This window comes from Chrysemys picta, chromosome 13 (assembly GCF_011386835.1).
Source record: "Chrysemys picta bellii isolate R12L10 chromosome 13, ASM1138683v2, whole genome shotgun sequence".
In the NCBI taxonomy this organism is placed as follows: Eukaryota; Metazoa; Chordata; order Testudines; family Emydidae; genus Chrysemys; species Chrysemys picta.
The window spans coordinates 5,440,342-5,461,834 of NC_088803.1; the positions used below are offsets into that span (position 1 = coordinate 5,440,342).

At 64.0% G+C, this 21,493-nt stretch overlaps 2 protein-coding genes and 1 non-coding gene across 8 annotated transcripts; 1 reads left to right on the forward strand and 2 right to left on the reverse strand.

Moving 5' to 3' along the window:
- Positions 1–930: 930 nt before the first annotated feature.
- Positions 931–8,105, reverse strand: RBM23 (RNA binding motif protein 23). 5 transcript variants are annotated; one of them, XM_005290140.4, is made up of 16 exons: positions 7,945–8,105; positions 6,928–7,035; positions 6,752–6,832; positions 6,539–6,586; positions 6,414–6,463; positions 5,538–5,582; positions 5,086–5,241; positions 4,646–4,699; positions 4,330–4,447; positions 3,762–3,914; positions 3,271–3,408; positions 3,079–3,144; positions 2,370–2,562; positions 2,061–2,159; positions 1,592–1,676; positions 931–1,213 (listed from the first exon to the last, which is right to left on the reverse strand). In XM_005290140.4, exons 2-16 carry the CDS (start codon positions 6,961–6,963, stop codon positions 1,210–1,212), a joined length of 1,326 nt encoding a protein of 441 aa, XP_005290197.1. In that variant the 5' UTR covers positions 6,964–7,035; positions 7,945–8,105; the 3' UTR covers positions 931–1,209. The 5 variants fall into 5 exon arrangements, with proteins under 5 accessions (XP_005290197.1, XP_008172722.1, XP_023966779.1 ...); XM_008174500.4 differs by lacking the exon at positions 7,945–8,105 and adding an exon at positions 7,862–7,880 and having other exon boundaries at positions 5,538–5,579; XM_024111011.3 differs by lacking the exon at positions 7,945–8,105 and adding an exon at positions 7,827–7,850.
- Positions 8,106–8,577: 472 nt separating this feature from the next.
- On the reverse strand, positions 8,578–16,175 carry PRMT5 (protein arginine methyltransferase 5). Of its 2 annotated transcripts, XM_065566458.1 has the most exons (17): positions 16,017–16,175; positions 15,356–15,474; positions 15,005–15,090; positions 14,696–14,830; positions 14,511–14,623; positions 14,259–14,308; positions 14,004–14,167; positions 13,442–13,603; positions 11,993–12,070; positions 11,704–11,762; positions 11,371–11,493; positions 10,046–10,221; positions 9,814–9,923; positions 9,554–9,647; positions 9,292–9,408; positions 9,015–9,079; positions 8,578–8,877 (listed from the first exon to the last, which is right to left on the reverse strand). In XM_065566458.1, the coding sequence occupies exons 1-17, from the start codon at positions 16,142–16,144 to the stop codon at positions 8,725–8,727; spliced, it is 1,932 nt and encodes a 643-aa protein (XP_065422530.1). In that variant the 5' UTR covers positions 16,145–16,175; the 3' UTR covers positions 8,578–8,724. The 2 variants fall into 2 exon arrangements, with proteins under 2 accessions (XP_065422530.1, XP_065422529.1); XM_065566457.1 differs by having other exon boundaries at positions 14,511–14,830.
- A 559-nt stretch (positions 16,176–16,734) lies between these two features.
- On the forward strand, positions 16,735–16,807 carry TRNAR-ACG (transfer RNA arginine (anticodon ACG)). The gene has a single exon. It is a non-coding gene; the product is annotated as a tRNA-Arg (tRNA).
- Positions 16,808–21,493: the final 4,686 nt, after the last annotated feature.

Below are 21,493 nucleotides of genomic sequence, written 5' to 3' on the forward strand. Positions count from 1 at the left end.
CATCACATGGGGAGATGGGGGCCACAAAGCTCAGCCCCCCCCACTAGGGCGGGGGAGAGAGACAATGACAAAGAGAAAGAACTGCATCCCGTTGCCATGGAAACTAAATCCCATTGCCATGGAAACTGCATGGTGGTGCAGCAGAGGTTGCCAGGTTGCTGTGGAGATGGGTAATGTTACCACAGCAACAGAGCCCTGGTTTGGGGGGTGTCTATGGCCTCTCCCAGCCGGGGGTGCTGGGGGGAGCTGGTATTTATAGCGTGCCCCCCGGGCACGAGCCTGTGGGGGCAGCAGGTGACTCAGGGGGACGTGGGCACAGCCCAGAAACAGCCAGAGCTAAATTTGGATCCACCTGCGCCCTGGCCTGGGGGGCACAGCAGGTCAGGAGAGACATCAGCCTCCCTCCCCCCCAGCTCTACCGGTGCCCCTCACTCCTGACCCGCAGCCCCCTCCTAGCCCAGCCCCCCCCCAGCTCTACCGGTGCCCCTCACTCCCAACCCGCAGCCCCCTCCCCAGCTCTACCGGTGCCCCTCACTCCCAACCCGCAGCCCACTCCTAGCCCAGCCTCCCCCCCCAGCTCTACCGGTGCCCCTCACTCCTGACCCGCAGCCCCCTCCTAGCCCAGCCCCCCCCAGCTCTACCGGTGCCCCTCACTCCCAACCCGCAGCCCCCTCCAAGCCCAGCCCCCCCCCCAGCTCTACCGGTGCCCCTCACTCCCAACCCGCAGCCCCCTTCTAGCCCAGCCTCCCCCCCCAGCTCTACCGGTGCCCCTCACTCCCAACCCGCAGCCCCCTCCTAGCCCAGCCCCCCCCCCAGCTCTACTGGTGCCCCTCACTCCCGACCCGGAGCCCCCTCCTCGCCCAGTCCTGCCGGTGCCCCTCACTTGCGACCCGCAGCCTCGCCCGTCCCCCCTCACAAACTCCTGATGCATTTTTTTCATGATAATTTTTTTTTAATTTGTTTCCATAAAGAAAATAAAAGAAAAAGAAAAAAAAAAAAGGGGGGGGGGGGGAGGGGCTGGGCAGGGCCAGGTGCCCCCGTAGAGCCCCTCTCCCCGAGATGGGCCTCTGTGAGGTCAGGGCAAGGTCCTGTAGTGGGGGAGGGGGGGTTGTTGCTCGTGCCCCCCCAGCCCCATTTCTGCCCCTGGAGCTCTGACTCAGTGGGGGGCCCTGGCAGCTCAGCCCCCGCGTCCATGGGGAGGGGGGGTTGCTACCTGCAGACCAAGGAGAGGGAGTGTTAGAGGGAAAAGGACCAAGCCCCGCCCCTTGGTCCTGAGCCCTGCCCCTTCCAGCCCCGCCCCACTCTGAGCCCCCTCCTGCAATGCCAACCGGCCAGCCCCTCAGGCCACACCCCACCCCACTCTGAGCCCCAACCCCAGTGCCAACTGGTCAGACCCCCACACCCCAGGCCCTGCCCAGCCAGTCCTGCCCCCACTCTGAGCCCGCCCCACTCTGAGCCCCCCAGGCCCCGCCCCTGCCCAGCCAGCCCCGCCCCACTCTGAGCCCCCCCCACCCCAAGCCCCGCCCTGCCTCACTCTGAGCCACCCCACCCCACCCCAGGCCCCGCACCTGCCCAGCCAGCCCTGACTCACATGCCCGGGGAGGAGAAGAGCCCCGAGAGCTGGAGGCACTGGGATGCCAGCGTCTGCGAAGCCAGGTTCAGCGCCGGGCTCAGGGCTGGGAGGGGCAGAATCGGTCAGAGGGGCCCGCATGGAGCCCCGGCCCCAGACCCCCCCCAGCCCCGTTCCCCGCCAGGCGGCCTGCAGGAGACTCCATGTGACTGGTGCCGAGCCGAGGGGGCTCTGGAAGAGTGCAGGGGACACGCACAACCAACAGTGACCCCCCGGGACCCCCCAGCGCTCGGCGCCGAGCAGCCAAATCCTGGGGGGCTGGGCCAGGCCGGGAGCCCCTCGGTGGCAGGTGGAGAGTGACGGGCCAGCCAGGAGCTGGAGCTGCTGAGGGCGCCCGGTCCGTTTGCGGCCAGTGGGGGATGTCCTCCCGCCTGTGGGGACACGGGGGGACGTCCCACCCCCTCCCAGAGCCCCCCCAGCTCCCCATTACCTGTCAGGGCGGCGGGGTTCAGGGCACTCAGCGGAATAGCGCCGTTCAGTTGCAAGGCGGCCTGAGCCGCAGCAGCCGCCGGCAGCTGGATCCCGGAGCCTGAGGGGCAAAGGGGGGGTCGTTAGGGGGGACGGATGTGCACCCCAAGACCTTGCACACCCCTCTGCCTGCCAGGGCACACGGGGCCACTCCCCGTCTTTGTCCAGGAGCCCCCCACCAGGGCCAGAAATCCACCCCCTGCCCAGGCACCCCCCCCCCACCAGCCACAGCCCCCCCAGGGTAGGAAACTCCCCCAGCTGCAGCCCCCACCTTCGGCCAGCTTTGCCAGCAGCTGCAGCCCCCCGCCGGTGCCAGGCTCGGGCTCCTCGGGGCCCTCGGGGAAGGAGATGTCCGTGGTGCCGTCCAGCCGCTCGGTGACGTGCCCCAGACGCATGGGGCGCCCGGCTAGCTCGAACCCATTCAGCTGCTCCAGCGCCCGGCGGGCACACTCCGCCTCCGCGAACTGGGGGGGCAAGGCCAAGGGGGGGGGTGAAGGCTACAGCGGGGTGTGAGGGGGAGGCAGGGGCTGGCCTGGCCTGGCTGGGGGGTAGGGGGGCCATGGCCGGCCCAGCAGGGGGAGATTGGGGGAGGGAGGGCTCGGGGGTGTGCGTGTGTGGCAGCGCTGGCCCAGCAAGGGGAGGGAGGACTGGGGGGGGGGGGGGGAATCGCTAGGGCCGGCCCAGCAGGGGGAGGGAGGACTGGGGGGGGGTCCGCTAGGGCCGGCTCAGCAGGGGGAGGGAGGGAGGACTGGGGGGGGGGGGGGGCAGGACCGGCTCAGCAGGGGGAGGGAGGGCTGGGGGGGGTCGCTAGGGCCGGCCCAGCAGGGGGAGGGAGGGCTGGGGGGGGCAGGGCCGGCCCAGCAGGTGTGCTGGGGAGGAGCCATCAAAATGGAAAAATGGGAGTTGGGTGCTTCAGGGGAGCCAGGGCTGGGCTGGGTGCTGGCGCCGAGGGACGGCCAGGGGGGCGGGGTCCCACTCACCGTCAGGAACCCGTAGCCCTTGGACTGGCCGGTGTCCGGGTCCCTCATCAGCACGATGCTGTCAATCTGCAGGAGGGTGGGGCAAAGAGCTCAGAGGCGGGCTGGAGTGAGACAGGGCCCCGCCCCCAGCCCTGGGCCCCTCCCCGCCATGGGGATCCACGCCCCCACACCTGGGCTCCTCCCTGCCCCCACCTTGCCGAAGGGCTCGAAGATCCCGCGCAGCATCTCCTTGGTGATGTTGCAGTGCAGGGAGCCCACGTAGAGCCGCATGGGCCCCCCGCTGCCCTTCTGCAGGGCGCTGGCCATGGCCGCCAGCCGGTTCTTCTCCGCCTGCGGGCAAGGGGCAGGTGAGCCGGGGTCCGATGCCCCGCCCCCCCAACCGTCCCCCTCCCCTGCGGCAGGCCCCCTTCCCCAGACACCCCCTGGCTGGCCCCTCCCTCCTCCCCGGCCAGTTCCCGCCCCCAGACACCCCCCAGCCGGCCCCCTCCCCCGCGCAGCTCCCGACCCAAACGCCGCCGGCCAGCCCCCTCCCAATGCTGCCCACCGGCCCCCTCCCCTGCCGTTCCCTGCCCTCCTAGTCCCCTGACACCCATGCCCCCCAGCCAGCCCGATCGTCCCCCCGCCCCACAGCAACCCCCCCGGACACTGCCAGCCAGCCCCCGGTCACCCCACGGCCGGCGCACCTGGGAGGCCTGGACGATGATGGGCACGCCCAGCAGGCGCTGCCCCGTCAGCCCGATGGCCAGCGGCACCGACTGGATCTCACAGAACTCCACGTAGGCAATGCCCTTGGAGCGCCGCGAGTTCCGGTCCGAGATGATCCGCACGTCCCGCACCTGGGGGCGAGACGGCCGTGGGGTAGGGCCCAGCACAGGGCGGGGTTAGAGACGGCAGGGGGCGGGGCCCCGGATTCCAGATGGCAGGAAGAGTGGGGCCAGGCACAGGGGGGATGTGCCATGGGGCGTGGGAGGGGCGGGGCCCAACATGGGAGCCGGGTTAGAGATGGCACTATGCACAGTGGGCGGGGCTTCAGAAACGAACAGGGGGGCAGAGGCAGGTTACTCTGGCAAGACAGACCTCAGGTCGCTAATGTTGGTTGGACGTATTCCCGGAGGTTTCATCACTGACAACGCTAATTAACGACTACTATTTAATTCCTCAAGACTCAAGGCCAACCCTGGAGAATTGGCAACCCTCGACCTCCAGGGGCAGGGGCGGGGCTCAGGCAGTGGGCGGGGCCTGGGGCGGTACCTTGCCGACGGCGGAGAAGAAGTCCTCGAGGTCGCGGGGGCGGATGCGGGCGGCCAGCTGCATGCAGAACACGGTGCGAGCGTCCCGCTCCTCGGGGCTTAGGCTGCCCAGCGCCTCCCTGCGGGACGAGGTGTCAGGGGGGGCTGGGCCGGGCCCCCCAACTCTTCCCCCCGTTGCACTCACCCAGACCCCCCCACCCAGATCCATCAGCTCCGCCCCCCGCCCCAGACTATCAGACCCCAGGACAGACCCCCACCAACACCACTCCCCCAGCCCCCATCTCCGCTCCCCAGCTCCCGGCACAGGCGTCACTCACCGCACAGGGCTTTTCTCCCGGTACAGGGGGCTCTTACTGTGTCCAAACCGGCGCCTGGGGGGCAGACACCAGGTCAGAGCCTGGGGCAGGGGCCGGGTTCCCCAGAGGGCTGCAATGGGAAGGGGAGGGAAGGGGTTGGGGTCCCTTGGGGTACGGGAGAGCAGGGGTTGTTGGGAGGGCGGGGCCTGTCCGGGGATAGGCCTGGCCAGGGCATTCCTTACCTGGGGGCGGAGTCTCACTCTCCCAGGGGTGGGGCTTAGCCAGGGGACGGAGGTTGGCCGGGGAGGTCCTCACTCACCTGGGGGCAGAGCCTCTTTCTCCCAAAGCAAGGGCTTGGCTAGGAGCAGGGTGCCACTCACCCAGGGGGCAGGGCCTGGCCAGGGGCGGGGTCTCACTCACCCAGGGGGCGGGGCCTGCCCAGGGGCAGGGGTCTCACTCACCCAGGGGGCGGAGGACTGCGGTACCGCGCTCTCTCCTCACGCCGGCGCTCCCGGCTCCGGGAACGGCTCCCCCGCCGGCGCTCCCGGCTCCGGCTCCTGTGGCGGCTCCGGCGCTCCCGGCTCCGGCTGCTGCGCCGCCGCCGCTCCTGATCCCGGCTAGAGAGAGAGAGAGAGCATGAGCGCGTCAGAGACCCTGCTGGCCAATCAGATCCCGTCCCCCACCAATCACACCCTCTCTCGGCCTCCCCCAGCCAATCATAGCCACCCTCACCCAATCACACCCCACTCCCCCACCCTGTGCCGTTCCAGCCAATCACAACATCCCTGGGCAACCCCTAGCTGATCACAGCTCCCCTCACACTCCCTGCGCCTCCCCCCCCCCCCATCACAGCTCCCCTCACATATTCCCACAGCCTCCCCGTACCCCCAGGCACCAAGCCCCTCGCCCCTACCTGTGTCTGTGCTCCCGGCTCCGACTCCTCTTTTTCCTGCTGCTACTGGAGGGAGGAGGTGAAAAGACACCGTTACCATGGGGCAGCCCCCCGCTCCCCCCCACTGGCAGGGGAGACACTGTTACCGGGGGGCAGCCCCCCGCCCCCCCCCGGCAGGGGAGACAGTGTTACCGGGGGGCAGCCCCCCGCCCCCGCACTCCGGGGGGGCCACTGTTACCAGGGGGCAGCCCCCCACCCCCGCACTCCCGGGGGAGCCACTGTTACCGGGGGGCAGTTCTCCACCCCCCACTGCAGGGGGGAGACACCATTAGCAGGGGGCAGCCGCCCGCCCCTCCCAATGTCAGGGGGAGACACCGTTACCGTGAGACAGCCGCCCGTCCCTCCCACTGCCGGGAGAAGACACCGTTACCGTGGGACAGCCGCCCGTCCCTCCCACTGCTGGGAGAAGACACCGTTACCGTGGGACAGCTGCCCGTCCCTCCCACTGCGGGGAGAAGACACCGTTACCGTGGGACAGCCGCCCGCCCCTCCCAATGTCAGGGGGAGACACCGTTACCGTGGGACAGCCGCCCACCCCTCCCACTGCCGGGAGAAGACACCGTTGCCGTGGGGCAGCCGCCCGTCCCTCCCACTGCCGGGAGAAGACACCGTTACCGTGGGACAGCCGCCCGTCCCTCCCACTGCCGGGAGGAGACACCGTTACCATGGGGCAGCCGCCCGCCCCTCCCACTGCCGGGGGGAGGCACCGTTACCGTTGGGCAGCCGCCCGCCCCTCCCACTGCCAGGTGGAGGTACCATTACCGTGGGGCAGCCACCCGCCCCTCCCACTGCCGGGGGGAGACACCGTTACCGTGGGGCACTCCCCACCCCTCTCACCTGCCGCTAGCACTCTCCTTCTTCACCTCCTTGCTCTGCTCCTCTGGGGGCTGCGGGGGGAGCATGGAGAGGTGAGTACGGGACGTGCCCCCCCCCCATTCCCTCCCAGGACCCCTATACGTTACCTGGGCCGCGGGGGCTTCAGCCGGCGCCTTCGAGGGTCCTGCCTGGGCCTGGAGGGAACAAAGCCACGCCTCAGCAGGGGAGGGGGCAGCCCCCATCGGCCGCCCTGCTCCCCACCTGCCACCAGCGGCCCCCCTCCAGCCTCCGCCACTCCAGAGATGCTGGGGAAACTGAGGCACACACCACCACCCGCTGCAAGGGCCCTTATCCCTCACCTCCTCCTTCTTGTAGGGCGCCTCCAGCATGGCTTCGATGACAATGTCGAAGTCATCGGGCGTCATGGCGTCGGCCGGGCTCTGCAGGAAAGGGGGGGGGGGGCGGGTGTTAGCCCCAGGCTGGCCCCTTGGGGCCCCACCCAGGGCGCCACAGGCAAGGGGAGTGGGGTACTCACAGGCTCCTGCAGCGGATTCGAGACTCCCGGCTCCATGGAGCGTGCCGGGGGGGCCCCACCCCCGAAGGGCAGGACAGGCTCCGGGCTCGAGTGGCTCTCAGACGCGTCCTGTGGAAAAACGGGGCACAGTGAGCCAGGGAACCGCGTGGGGGGCCATGACCGGCCTGCAAGCTGCTAGCTGCACCCCCAATTGTTCTAGCCTGCACGCTCCAGACCCGTCCCCCCCAATGTCAGGCCGAGGCCCCAGATGTTCCTGACCCACATCCCAGACGTTGCTGCCGCACTGCTAGTCTGGAGCACTTTGCAAGGTGCCCCCAAGCACCATGTATTGAGCCTGGCTCCAGAAAAGCCCCTGTCCCAGAGCAGGCTGTCAGTCCCAGGCCGGGGGCTACTTCCTGGCACCCACCGTGCTCTAGCCAAACATTCCCAAGGCTAGGGACCACCTTGGGAGACGTGGCCAGGCCTGTTCTAGAGCACCTCGCCTCCAGCATCCCCCCCCCCATGCTACCCTGGGCCAGGGTCCCAGGGCTGCCTGGAACAATTCTGCTCTAGATCCCAGGAAGCCAGGCCTACTCTAGACCCTTCCCAATTCCAGACCACTTGTAGAGACCCAGGACCCGGGATGCTGACGTGCGCCGGGCGCCTCCTGCATCTGGCCAAGGGTCTAGCAAGGCCCCAAGTCCCAGTCCCCTTTGAGGGACCTCAGCTCTAGAATTCCTCCGTTCTAGAACCCCTCGTCTAGGCCCCGCCTCCACATTCTAGGCCTCGATGCCACCCCACCCCCAATGTTCTATGCCTGCGGCAAGCCCCGCCCCCAGCGTTCTAAGCCCCCTTGCAAGCCCCGCCCAGCACCGTCCCAGCGTTCTAAGCCTCCCACGAACCCCTCCCCCACCACTCACCAGCGTTCTAGAACCCCGCGCTCGCGCTCACCCACCCCACGGGCCACTGACGTCATCTCCCTCCTCTCCCCCGTGAGGTGCCCCCCGATGCCGTGACGTCACCCTGCCCCGCTCTCACCCTCCCCCGAGGCGGCGCCGGCTCCTCGGGCTCCGGGTCTCCGCGGCCGGACGCGGCGCTAAGATGGCGGAGGCCGCGGCTGCCTCCAGAACCTTCCCCTCCCCCCGAAACTCCGTGCGCAGGCGCGGGCGGGGCGGCAGCACGACGCTCATTGGGTGAGGGCGGCGCCGCTGATTGGACGCGGTCGGCCTAGAGGACGCGGCTTGGCACAGCGCCGTGGCTGATTGGACAATTTCCCAGAAGGATGGCTCTGATTGGCGGAGAGTGTGTAGGGGCGGGATATTTTTCCTCACCTTCAGCGATGATTGGCCCAGATCGAGAAGAGGGCGGGCCTTTGCTCGCAGCAGCCTCGGCGTTTGGCCCGAAGCGGGAGGGGCGCGCCACTGTCCCCACGGCCGAAGGGTGATTGGCTGGCGAAGGCGGGACTTTGCCCACAGCGACTAGCCTGATTGGTTAAATATGAAGAAGAGGCTGAGTCCTGGCTCACAACAGCAACGGTGATTGGCCCAGAACAAAGAGGGGCTGACTTGCAGGCTCAGCAACCTATCAGCGCTCGCACGGCTGCGCTCAGGGAGCCTGTTGCCATGACAACGGGAGGGCGCCCCCACCCCGTCAGACACACGCACACACGGGCCGGGACAGAAAGCTTTATTGAAACGCACGGACAGGGACAAAGGGGAGCGGGAGCGCCGCGTGGGGCGGGGTACCCCGGTGACGTTGCGCACGCCCAGAGGCCGAGACGGAAGAGCGGGGGCGGGGTCTCCGTGACGTGGCGATCGCTCATAGGCCGATGGTGGAGGAGCGGCCGCTCGGGTTGTGCAGGGCAGAGCAGCCGGGCGCCGTCACCGCCCACTCGTACCACACCTTGCGCGGGCCCGCGCAGCGCCAGAAGGCCACGCGCACGCGCTCGCCCGCGCGCACCGCCAGCGGCTGCTGTGGGAAGAGAGGGAGCGTCAGCGCCGCGGGCACCCGCCCCTCCCGGACCCGCCCCCTTTCCAAGCCCCGCCCCTCCGGGACCCGCCTTCAGGCTCCCCCCGCCCCCGGGCACCCCCCATGGGGCGGGCGCTCACCTTGATGGGGAAGAAGATGGGGAACCAGGAGAACATGCCGGGGGAGTGCGTCTCAGGCCGGATACCTGGGGGGGGAAGGGGGGGTGAGATGGGGGGGGACCCCCGGCCGGAGGGACTCCCCCCACCAGGTGAAGCCCCTCGCCCCCTCCCTCTCCTCCCCCCCCCCCTGAACCTCTGCCATCTCCCTCCCTCCCTCCTGGCCAGGAGAACCTCCACCCCCTTTCTGTCCCACGCACCCTGCCCCACCCCCCTCCCAGGGCCCCGGCCCCGCCCTCACTGAGCGTGACGTCGCCGTAGAGCGTGGTCTCGAAGTAGCCGGCGAAGCCGTGCAGCACCGTGTTCACCTCGACCGCGAACTCCAGCTGCCGGTACTGGCTCTTGTCCCGGTCTGGGTCTGCCCAACAGGGGAACAATTTGCTCACAGGGGTGTGGTCTGCTCAGGCCCCACCCACTTCCTGTCCCACAGGGATGTGGTTAGCTCAAGCCCCACCGCCACCCAGAGGGGTGTGGTCACCCCAGGCCCCGCCCCCGCCCCCTACCTGGGTGCGGGTGGTGGAAGGTGAAGCAGGGCAGGGGCGGCGCCAGCTGGTGGAAGTTGTGGAGCCGCACGACGTAGGGCATCTCGAACTGCGCCTGGGGAGGGGGGAGAGAGACCTGGTCAGAGCGCGACCCCCAACCCCTGCTGCACAGCACGCGGGCAACCCCTGACCGGCACACAGAGCTGGGGGGGGTTCAGACAGGCTGGCCCTGTGCTGGGGGAATGGGGGACTGGAGGGGGCTATGGGTGCAGGGAGCTCACCTCAGGGTGCCGGTCCTTCTCGCGACAGGCCCGCACCTCGTTGTACAGCTTGGAGGAGGAGATGGGCGCCAGGAAGGACGTGTAGGTGCTGGGGATGCTCACGCCGCCCGCTGGAGGATGGGAGAGGGGTGGGTCAGACATCATGGCAACAAGCACCCCCCACAAAAACTGCCTCTCCCCCACAGCTCCCCCCACCCGACCCACAGCTCCCCCTACCCCAGAGCCCACTCACCCCGCAGGCAGTGCTGCGCCCCGTCCAGGCACTCGGGGGACAGCTCGTTGTCGGCAAAGGAGCCCAGCAGCTCCGACACCAGGAGATCGGCCTGCTCAGGTGCCGACCACTCCCGCATGTCGGACGAGACCACGGTCACCTGTGAGCCCCACTCCTCGTACTGCCAGCTCTCCAGTCTGCGGGAAGTGTGGGATTAACTTGGGGAACTGTCTGCCCCTGGAACCCCGCCTCCCCGTTTTCACAGTGCCAGGTCTCCATTCTGGGGGTGGTGGTGCAGGGTTAACCCGGGGAACTGCCCGCCACTGGATCCCCCTTTGTACTGCCCGCGCTCCAGTCTGCGGGGAGTGAAGGGTTGTACATAAATCACTGCATTGAGCGCCTTCGGATAACGGTGAATCATTTCATACGACTTTGTATTAGGTCTATCCACGTGTGACCCGTTTTCATGCTACTTTGTGTCAAGTCCTTTGATATGGGAACTTTGTATCAAATCCTTATATAGAAACTCTGTATTGAGCCTTGGTATAATGTTATCGCCTCTAAGGTAATTAAGGTAGAAGTGTCTTTTTGCCAGGAGTAGAATAACATCTCCCCGTTTTAACCAATTGCCCTGTTGAATGAACGAGGTGTGAATGGGGCAGGCGTGGAAGGCAGCACCTCCAGACAGCTGCAACCCTTGGAGAGGGGATGGAAGCCAGACCCAAGAACAATACAAGTTGTCCAGTGGGCTCACTGAAGAAGAGCAGACCTATTGATGGCCTTGGGGGTTAGAAGCGAGCACCTGCTTTTGGGAACACCCTCTTTGCAGCGTTGGGACAACACCCAGAGGGAAGCAGCACAAAGGACCAACAGACACAGAGTTTGCATCTGGTACAGATTGGCATGAGAGGGAAGCTGCTATAAATGTGAGGTGTCTTGCAGAGGGCCCCGGGTCTCGTCTCGTCAACATGAGAGCATCGATCCGGATCGGCTCCCACCTCCCCGCCCCATCTAACTCACCTGGCCAGTACAGTTAAGGGGAGCAACTAGTTGGTAACAAGATGGAGTGTGCGTGTAATATAGATCATATGCACATGATACAGTGTTGATTGATACATGTATTACCAATAAATGTGGCGCTTTGCCTCATTCCTCCTGAAAAGATCCTGTGCAGTACTTAACAATAGGGTTAACCCATGGAACTGCCCACCACTGTATCCCCCCCCACATGCCTACTGCCAGTTCTCAGGGGAGGAGGGATGGATACACACACAGACAATGGGCCAAGGTCTCGGGGGGAGGGGGGGTTTATAGGGAAGGGCCGGCACGAGAGTGGGGGCACTCACGTCACCACAGCATTGGGGTTCTTCTCCACGGCGTAGATCTTCACTCGCCGGCCGGCCTGACGGGATGCCCGCAGTGTGGCATTGACCAGGGGGCCCCGGCCAGCCCCCAGCACCATCACCACCCTGGGAGGCAGAGAGAGAGGTCAGAGGGCAGCACACAGGGGGTGTCATGGAGGATGCCCCCCCCATCTGGGGGGGGAGGGTCAGAGCCATCTTCAGGGGGCATCATCGGGGCAGGTTGTCAGGGGTGCCATGTCTCATGGGGCAGCACCAGGTGGGAGGGGTATAACTGAGGGGCAGGGAGTTGCCATGGAGAGGCTGGGCATCACTCACTGCACATTTGTCTCCTTCTCCTCTTCGGGCACCCGATCCAGCAGGCACCTGTAGATCGCCTGGGGGCGGGGGGAGAGGTAGAGGTCACTGGGGAGCCCTGCAGCCCCCCTCAGACTCTGTCCCCACACCACACTCCTCCCCCCCAGCCACACCCCCAAATACACCCCACCATCCCTGAACCCTCACCTATCAGGCCTTCCTCCCATTACCCTCACCACAGGCCCCACCCCTTCCCACGGCCCTGCCCACCAAAGCCCCTCCCCCCAGTCACAGCCTGGCTCCCCCTCACCTGCTGGTACTGGGAGTATTTGATGGGGTCCTTCTCAAAGACCTCGTAGGTCTGGGACTCCAGGTTGTCCATCAGGGGCTGGGGGAGTGGGGGGAGAGCAGCGTGAGGAGGGCGGGGAGGAGGAAGACCCCCCCCCCATTGCATTTCGGAGCAGGTGACATTCACTCTGAACCCTAATGACAGATGCCAAGCCAAGTGTTCACTCTGGGCCCTAATAATGAACCTTGACATGTGACGTTCACTTTGAACTCTGATGACGGATGCATCAACATTGCATAGTTATGGGGCGTTCCCGCGGAACCCCAACAACGGCCACCCAATAACCCACAGGCGTAACAATGACGGTAGGCGATACTGCATGAATGAAGCTGAGTCATTGGCCGTAAGGCCCGATGACTATGCTCTAGCAGAATTCATCCTGAACCCTCATGACATTGTGGTGCGATGCTGCTCCCAAATCCTGACACGTTCCGATGTTAACTCTGAACCCTAACGATGACACACGAGAACCTCGGTCCTGTGCCCTAGTTATGCCGCTTTGATACTCCTGAGTCCTGACCCCAGCAGGAGGCAGCATTCATCCTGAACCCTACCGATGACGGCCTAGAATACTGGAGCCTAGGATGGTGGCTATGAAGCTAGCCCAACTGGCACTGACCCTGGACCAAGCCAGGTTAACCCTGAACCCTAACAATGGGGGGGGGGGGGGAAATGGGATGCTGGTCCAAGCTGTAACAATGCCAGTCGGCAATGTTAGCCCTGATCTTGGAAGAAGCCGATTTGTGAGCCATGGGTCTTAGCCCCAGTCCTATGACGGCGTTCACCCTGAGCCATGCCGATAACCGAGCGGCAGCCCCTGAACCATGCCGTGCTGTTCGCCCTGAGCCTCGCCGATAACCCAGCGGCAGCCCCCGAACCATGCCGTGCTGTTCGCCCTGAGCCTTGCCGATAACCCAGCGGCAGCCCCCGAACCATGCCGTGCTGTTTGCCCTGAGCCTTGCCGATAACCCAGCGGCAGCCCCCGCACCATGCCGTGCTGTTCGCCCTGAGCCACGCCGATAACCGAGCGGTAGCCCCCGAAACATGCTGTGCTGTTCGCCCTGAGCCTCGCCGATAACCCAGCGGCAGCCCCCGCACCATGCCGTGCTGTTCGCCCTGAGCCTCGCCGATAACCCAGCGGCAGCCCCCGCACCATGCCGTGCTGTTCGCTCTGAGCCACGGCGATAACCCAGCGGCAGCCCCCGAACCATGCCGTGCTGTTCGCCCTGAGCTATGCCGATAACCGAGCGGCAGCCCCCGAAACATGCCGTGCTGTTCGCCCTGAGCCACGCCGATAACCCAGCGGCAGCCCCCGCACCATGCCGTGCTGTTCGCCCTGAGCCATGCTGATAACCGAGCGGCAGCCCCCGAATGATGCCGTGCTGTTCACCCGGAGCCGCGGTCGCTCACCTGCAGGGGGGACTGCAGATAGTCCTCGTAGCCCTTGGCGAAGAGCTCATAGGCGGAGGGGGGCGGCCGGTTCTGGCTCAGATACTCCAGGTACTGCAGGTAGGAGCAGAACTCCTTCTCGGGGTGGTGGTGAGCGCCCCACACGATGAACTGCACCTCCAGCTGGGGGGCAGGGAAGGCATTAGACAGGGACAACCCCCCGCCCACAGCCTGACCCCCAGCACGGGGTAACGAGCCCCTGGGATACCACGCCCCCAGAGCGTAGAACCCCCACACTGAGGGGGGATGGAGAACAGGGGTCATACCCCTCCTCCACCCCAGTGCTGGGAGCTTCCCCCCAGCAGTGCGCCCAGCTAGGAGGGGGCCTGGAAAGCTCGGTGGGTGTGATAGGAGACAGGTGCATCTTGGGAAGGAGGGAGCGGGGCTCAGTGACAGAGCCAGGATCAGGGAGGGTGGGGTTCTGGGTGGCCGGAGCTTGGCCAGGGGATCTCAGTGGGTGGGGCTCAATGGGCGTGGCCAGAAGAGCTGGGTGGACCAAGCCTGGGCAGGAGCAGGGCTCTACCTTGAGCAAACGGAAGACCAGGCGCTGGTGCATCTTGGAGAGGACGGGAAACCCCTTCTTATTGGTCAGGAAGATGCTAGTAGGCAGGATGGCTGCTTTGATTGGCTCCCCCAGCCAGCGGTCGATGACATGATTGGAGGGCAGGTCTGGCCCCACCTCCAGAGCTGGGGCAGAAAACAGGAGTCAAGAAACCTGCCAGCCCCCTGCCCCAGTGCTGCGAGCTTTCCTGCAGCAGTGTCCCCACCCCGAACTCACCCACTGCGATGCGCTTGTTGTAGTCACAGAGGGTCCGGAAATTGTGCCACCTGCAGACAAAGGGGGGGGGGCAGTGAATAGGGGGACAAGATCCTGCCCTCCCCCAGCATCCCCCAGTTCCCCTCTGAGCATTGCTCCCCTCCCGCCAGATCCCTAACCTCAGCCCAACAGGACCCCTCCCCGCATCCTGTGTGCTTGCCTCAGCCGGGAGCCCTGCGCACTTCCCCCTGGCAGTGCCCCCCGGCCCCTCACCATATCCACGTCTTCTCGTCCCCCGAGCCATCCTCGGGCACCGGCACCGGCTCGTTCCCAATCAGGTCGTCCCGCAGATCCTCGGGGGCCAGTAGAGGGACCCGCATCCAAAACTGGGGGGGAAAACAAGGAGTTAGTGGCAGACGCACCCCCTGCCTGCCCACTCCGCCCAGCCCTGCACTCACCATGGTGCTGTGGTGCCCGGTGTGGATGTGGGTGCTCAGCACCCGGGCCAGGTTGGGGTTCTCGCCCTGCGTCAGGGGCAGCAGGAATGCGGGGAGCCCCAGGTACGCCCCAAAGTTCAGCTCCTGCAGCATTGCCTGGGGAGAGAGGAGATGGTGTACCCCCCACTCATTGGCCAAGAGTAACCCTCCGCCCCCCCCCAAACTCACCACCAGATGTTATCCTCCCCCCACCATGACACCTCCTCCCCACCAACCTCCCCGGGGCTGTTATCCCCCCCCACTGGGGCTGCCCCCCCTCCACAGGCTCACCGCCTCCGAGTTCCTGCGGACCGCCTCCACCTTGGCGTCAGGGCGGATCCAGGGGGAGAGCTTCCCCACGATCAGCGTGTTCCAGTCTGGGGGGGTGAGAGCAGGTGAGATCCACAGCACAAGGGGCACAGAGAGCACAGGGACCCAGCAGGGTGGGCGGGACGGACATGGCACCAGGCAGCCCAGGGGGAGGGCGCTCTCCCTGGCCTGGGGGGCCCAGATGCTGCTTGGCAGCCCAGCGGGGGGCACAGACAAGGCAGGGGGGCTCCAAGGCCAGGACTGCAGGGGGATCCCAGCAGGGGGCGCTGTCTTGGGGGCAGAGGAAGGCACAGCCGGCGCTGGGGGGCTCACCTCTCCCCGAGAGCAGCAGGTCAGAGCGGGTATGGGGGCCGGGGCGGCCACGGGCCGGCTGGTGGGTGAACTCCCGGCGGTAGCGTGGGTGGAAGACCGGCATGCACAGGAAATCGAACCTGCGGAGAGACGGGGGATGGGGTGGAGGGCAAGGGCCTGGGAGCTTCGTCCAGTGGCGGGGGTCCCCCTGGGTGCGATCCCGCCAAGCCCCACGCTCACCCAGGATGGGGAAGGGTCGCAGTGGCGGGGGGATCCCCAGGCCGCCGGGGGGGGGAAGGCAGGGGGAGTTCCAGACTTCAGGGGGGGAGGCCAGCCCCGGGCGGGGGCAGGCCTGGGGGAGGAGAGGAGGCCGGCCCCGGGGATCCCAGGCCGCGGGGGGGGGGGGGCAGGGGGAGTTCCAGACTTCAGCGGGGGAGACCAGCCCCGGGGGGGGCCCCAGGCCTCGGGGGAGGGAAAGGGGAGGCCGGCCCCGGGGATCCCAGGCCGCGGCGGAAGGCGGGGGGGTCCCCAGGCCGCGGGGGGGCGAGGAGGGGAGGCCGTCCCCGGGGATCCCAGGCCGCGGGGGGGGGCGGGGGGGGAGCCCGGGCAATTCCCCGCCACATGAGCGGGGCTCCGAGGGGGCGGGGCGATGGTCACGTGGGGGCGGGTCACGTGGTCTCACCCCTGCCGGGCCACGGCCCCCAGCGTTTCCGCCACCTCCGGGACGCAGCTCAGGTCCCGGCCGCTGGACACGCGGGGCCCCCCCGCCCCGCACGGGCCCGGAGCCACCGCCGCCGCTGCCGCCGCCATCACTGCAAGACGCGCCCCCGACCTGGCCGGCCAATCACAGTGCCGCGCCGGGCCGCGCCGGCCAACCGCAGCGCGCTTCCAGTCCAGACGGCCAATCGGAGAGTGGAGGGGCGGGCCCAAGACGGCGAGAACCAATCGCGGTCGTGGCATCAGGAAGGTCCCATTTCCCGTCATGCGGTTCGCGGGGCAAGGACTACATTTCCCTGCATGCCCAGCGCCAGGCACGAGGAGCCTCCCTGCCAGGACCACATTACCCACCATGCATTGCGCCCCTGGGGTGGAAGGATTCATTGCCCACCAGGCATTGGGCCCCATAGCATGTGTGGGCAGCCTATGCTACATTCCCAGCATGCCTTGGGGCCTGCACTCCATTTCCCACCATGCTCGGCGCCTCTTCGGAGGACACGATAGCGCCCGCCCATTGCTTGTGGACTACATTTCCCACCATGCCTCACTCCCCATGGAGGCACAGAGATCTCCCAGCATGCACCGTGTGTGTGGGTGTCCCTCCCCCACCCCCAAGTGGACTACGTCTCCCAGCAGCCCTGGCTCGGCGCTATAGGAGCGGCTGCTGGGTGTTACCCCAGTCAGGGCCAGTGGCGCAATGGATAACGCGTCTGACTACGGATCAGAAGATTCTAGGTTCGACTCCTGGCTGGCTCGGTTCTGTTTTGTCTCCGTGTATCGGGCTCCCTCGTTAGCAGCCGCTGGCCCCGCCCAGCTCGTTCGCGGTCTGGCTTTTCATTTACAATCAAGACAGAGGGGCGGCGAGCCCGGACTCCTGGGTTCTGTGCCCACCTCAGAGAGGGAAAAGGGGGTTGGGACGGGAAGCCCGGACTCCTGGGTTCTGTGCCCAGCCCTCGGGCAGAATAGGGCCATAAGAAGGGCTGTAACGGGCCAACAGACCAGGACAATTATCCCATGATCCACCCTGAGCTTTGGGGCCACCCTGCGAAAGGGGCTGTGTCCCTGACCAGCTTGGCCAACAGCGGTCGCTGGACCCGGCCTCCAGGAACGTGGCTCTTTCTGTGTCAAACCCCCTTCTACTTCTGGCCTCAGCCCATCCCCTGGCAGTGAGTTCCACAGGTTAATGGAAATCCTGCCTGCTGGAAACCTGCTCCATGAGCCCCCCGGGTCGGGTGCCCCAGTCACTGTCTCCGCCCCAGCCAGGAGTTTACAGCCCTGCCGTGGCCCTGCGGTCGCCCCTTCTCCCCGCTGAGCGGGCCCAGGCTTTGCCGCCTCTCCCACAGCCTGGGTCTGGCCTTTCTCCCAGGGCCTAGAGCTCTTGGAGCCGGGGGGCAGCTCTGCGAGTTGCAGGCCGGGGTGGGCTTTCCTGTCTCAGTCTCTCTCCTAACGCGCTGGGAGCTTTCCCGAGGGCGGCTGCATGGCGAGCGGCGGTTTGGCGGGAGCGAGCCGGGGCTCCGAGATCTCTCGCGTGGGCCCAACGCTGCGTGGGCAGAGCCGGGATTGGGGTTCCCAGGGCGCGTCCCTTCACACTTCTCCACACTGAATGTCCTTGCCCGCTGTGGTGCCAGCCCAGCTCACAGACCCCCGCGCCCCCTCGCTGTCGCCTCTGGACTGAACTTAGCCTGGGGAATTCTGTGCCCGCCAGCCCTGGGGACCTGCTATTGTAGATAAATCTCTGATAATTTTCATATGACTTTACATTGTGCCTCTTCATATAACCTTGTGGTGGGTCTACCCACGTGTGACCTCTGTTTTCATGGGACTTTGTATCAAAGCCTCATTTAGAAACTTTGCATTGCCCTTGGTATAATATTATAGCCCCTAAGGATAGAATAAGATAGAAGAAAATTTTCTTTTTGCTAGCAGTAGAACAAGAGCTCTCTCCCCCCCCCCCCCACTCTTAATCAATTGCCCTGTTGAATGAACGAGGTGTGGATGAGCAAGGCATGGAAGGCAGCACCTCCAGACAGCCTCAACTGTTGGAGAGGGGCTGGGAGCCAGACCCAAGGACAATAAAACGTGTCAAGTGGGCTCATTAAAGACAAGCAGACATACCGACGGCCTCGGGGGTTAGAAGCAAGCACCTTCTTTTGGAAACACCCTCTTTGCAGCATTGGGACAACACTCAAAAGAAAGCAGCACAAAGGACCAATGGACACAGACACAGAGTTTGAATCTGGTCTAGATTTGCATAAGAGGAAAGCTGCTATAAAAGTGAGGTGTCTTGCACAGGACCCCGGGTCTCGTCTTGTCAACATGGGAGCATCGATCCGGATCGGCAGAAGCCCGGCTCCACCCCTCCCCCATCTAACTCACCTGGCCAGTGAAGTTAAGGGGAGCAACTAATTGGTAACAACAAGACGGAGTGTGTTTGTGTGTGTGTGTGAGTGTAAGTGTAATATATTATATGCATATGATACAGTGTTAATGAATACATGTATTGCTAATAAATGTGGCGTTTTGTCTTATTCCCCCTGAAAAGATCCTGTGCAGTACTTTAAGTACAACATTTTGGTGGAGAATGCGAAAGGGGGAGCAAGCATAAAATCCACAGTTATTATAAAACTGGTGTGCACACCGCCAGCTTTAGCAAGCCTGGCACTAGAGGAAAAAGAGCGTAAACTTTCAGTTAATTAACCAAACTCTGAAGGATATAGGAGTTTAGGTTTAAATTGTGTTCATGACTGAGCTAAAGAGGAGAACTTAGTGTTTCTCACTCTGATCCGGGGAAGGATTAACCAAACTCTGAAGGATATAGGAGTTTAGGGTTAAATTGTGTTATAGAGGTACATACACCCTCAGCCGTAGCAAGACTGAGCTAAAGAGGAGAACTTAGTGTTTCTCACTCTGATCCGGGGAAGGATCTAATCCGGGGAAGGATTTGTATAATTGGTGTATGAACCTTCGGTGGTAGCAGACCGAGTAATACAGAGGGAAGCTTAGCGTCTCTCCCTCTGGCCCAGAGTGGGTTAAAAACATAAGATGCAGATCTTGTTCTGTTAAACCAAACTCTGAAGGATATAGGAGTTTGGGCAGTGTAGTGTGGTTTATGTTTGTTTGTTTTGTTTTGTTAAGTAATATTGTGGTAATTTCACAATTTTGAAGAAAATGTTTAAGGAATGGGACCAGGAAGGGTGGGGGCTAGTTGGAAAGCCCACCCTCCTTGCTAAATTGGTAGTGGAACAAGGCTTGTGCCCATGGAAAGGAACTGTTTATTGGAAAAAGCAGGATCGGGCCCAGGCAAGCAACAGATAAAGAAACTGAAAAACAGGTTGGGTACAGAGAGTTAAAACAGCACTCTCAAATCTTACAGCAGCAGTAACATCAGGAGAAGAAACATTTGAGACCCCAGAAGGGGGCAGACCTTTGGGACCCCTCTGGAGATTGGGAAGGGGGATATTTGGAATATTTGGGTAAATTCCTCCTCCCAGGGCCAAAATGCCATTAAAACAGTTAACAACAGTGCCTGCTTCTGCCTCAGATCTCCAGGCCATGGCAAAATGGCTGGAGATTTTAAAACAGAAATTTTTTTCTAGATGGAGTGTTAACGCCCTTTTACTGAGAGAAAAGGAGGATTTACACTCACAAAAAATGCACCACTTAATTAGCATTTGTGCAGCCCCAAGTACCAAACACACTGTGGCAGAGACCAAGCAGGTTCTGCCATGGTGGAAGCACTGTGCTAATTTGTTTCCAAGCTTCTATCTTTCAGGCTCTGAACCAGAACATCAGGAGAGCTGGTACCAGCTGAAGAGTTATAAAATACCATGGTTATAGTGTCATGACAAAGTCTGTGTTCAGTGTTCTGTGTTGCATGTTCTGTGTCTGTCTCTAGTGGTGTCCTGTGCTAGCATTGGGTCCAGAAAAAGAGGGGACAACTGATTTAAATTTTATTAGAGAATATTTAAAAAAATAAACGATACATTACATTTGAAGCGTTAGTTATTGGTCACTGGGGGTAACATACAGAGTATAGGGGTATGTTGGTGTTTTGGGGCTGGGCAGCACACATAGTATATACACATTGCAATGTCCCCAATGAGGGGTGGGTAACCAGTGGGCGGGATCAGGAGACAGTCGATAAGCAGTGAGGGTCTAACACCCATACGGGAGGTAGAGACAGTCATGGGTATAAGTAAGCGGGCTGGGTAATGGGGATGGGGTGACCCTCACGTGGCGGGATTCAGCTAGGTTTGGTGGGTTTAGGGCTCAGGGGATAGGGTCCAGCAGGGGGTGTGTGTGGGTGCACGAGGTCTCCCCGGCTCACTCCCGGTATTGGCGGTGGCCGGTGATGTGCTCGATGTAGATGTCCCGGGACCAACGGATAGTGTCCGAGACCATTAGGCGTCTCATGAGCCGTGCGTAATGATGGCCCACCCCACAGGTCCTCAGCACGCGTTCGTTACACGGGTCCCAGGCACCCAGGGCCCCAACGAGCAGAGAGTCGACGTGCACCTCGTAGCCCTTGGTCCGCAGGGTGTCAGCCAGGGGGGCGTACTTTTCGAGCTTGCGGGCTCGGGCTTCGCGGAAAGCCGGGGTCCTGTTCTCGAACAGAATCGCTACGTCGACCAGGATGATCTTTTTCCCCACCTCGTCCGTGACGACAATGTCTGGGCGCAGTGGGCTGTCGGTGCCGGGGACGGTGCGGTTGACAGTGATCTCTCCCAGACGCGGGTTGATGGCCTTCACTAGACGGTCCTGGACGGCGTTGTGGCGTAGCTGCCAGGCTCTGGCATGGGGCTTGCAGCAGCATAGGACGTGGGGCAGGGTTTCGTTGACGTACCCGCACTTCCTGCAGCGTTTGTCCCGGTTCCCGTGGCGGATGGCACCGTTGAGCGGGACGCAATTCAGCCGGGCGCGGTGAATGAACCGCCAGTCGGCGAACCGGGTGAAGCTGCCTGTGGGGAGGAAGTGGTTGCTGGAGTCCCACTTGCTGGTTACTTCGAAGACTTTACCCCTGGTCCGGCTTTTTCTTCAGGGCGTCCACGTAGAGCGCGTGGACGGCGGCCTTCAGGGATCACTCCAGCACGCCTCTGGCTCCGGGGGTGACGACGATGTTGTCCTCCGTTCCGATCCGCGGTATCAGGACTCCCAGCTCCTGCCGTTCCTCGTTCCATTCCCAGCGGCAGCCCAGGCGCTTTCCCAGCCCGCGCGTGGCATTGCGGGCGCGGGTCCAGAGCGAGGCGAAATCACCCCTGTCCCGGGCGAAGTCGCCATCCAGGGAGCCACTCAAGAAGGTGGCCACATCTCGGTCGGAGGGAGGTCTGCCGATTCGTTTCTCGGTGGCGGCGTGCAGGGCGGTCGTTGCAACGTTCTTCACCGTGGCGTCCGGGCAAGTCAGGATGCGGAAGGCGTGTGTGAGGACCGCGATGTCACAGAGGT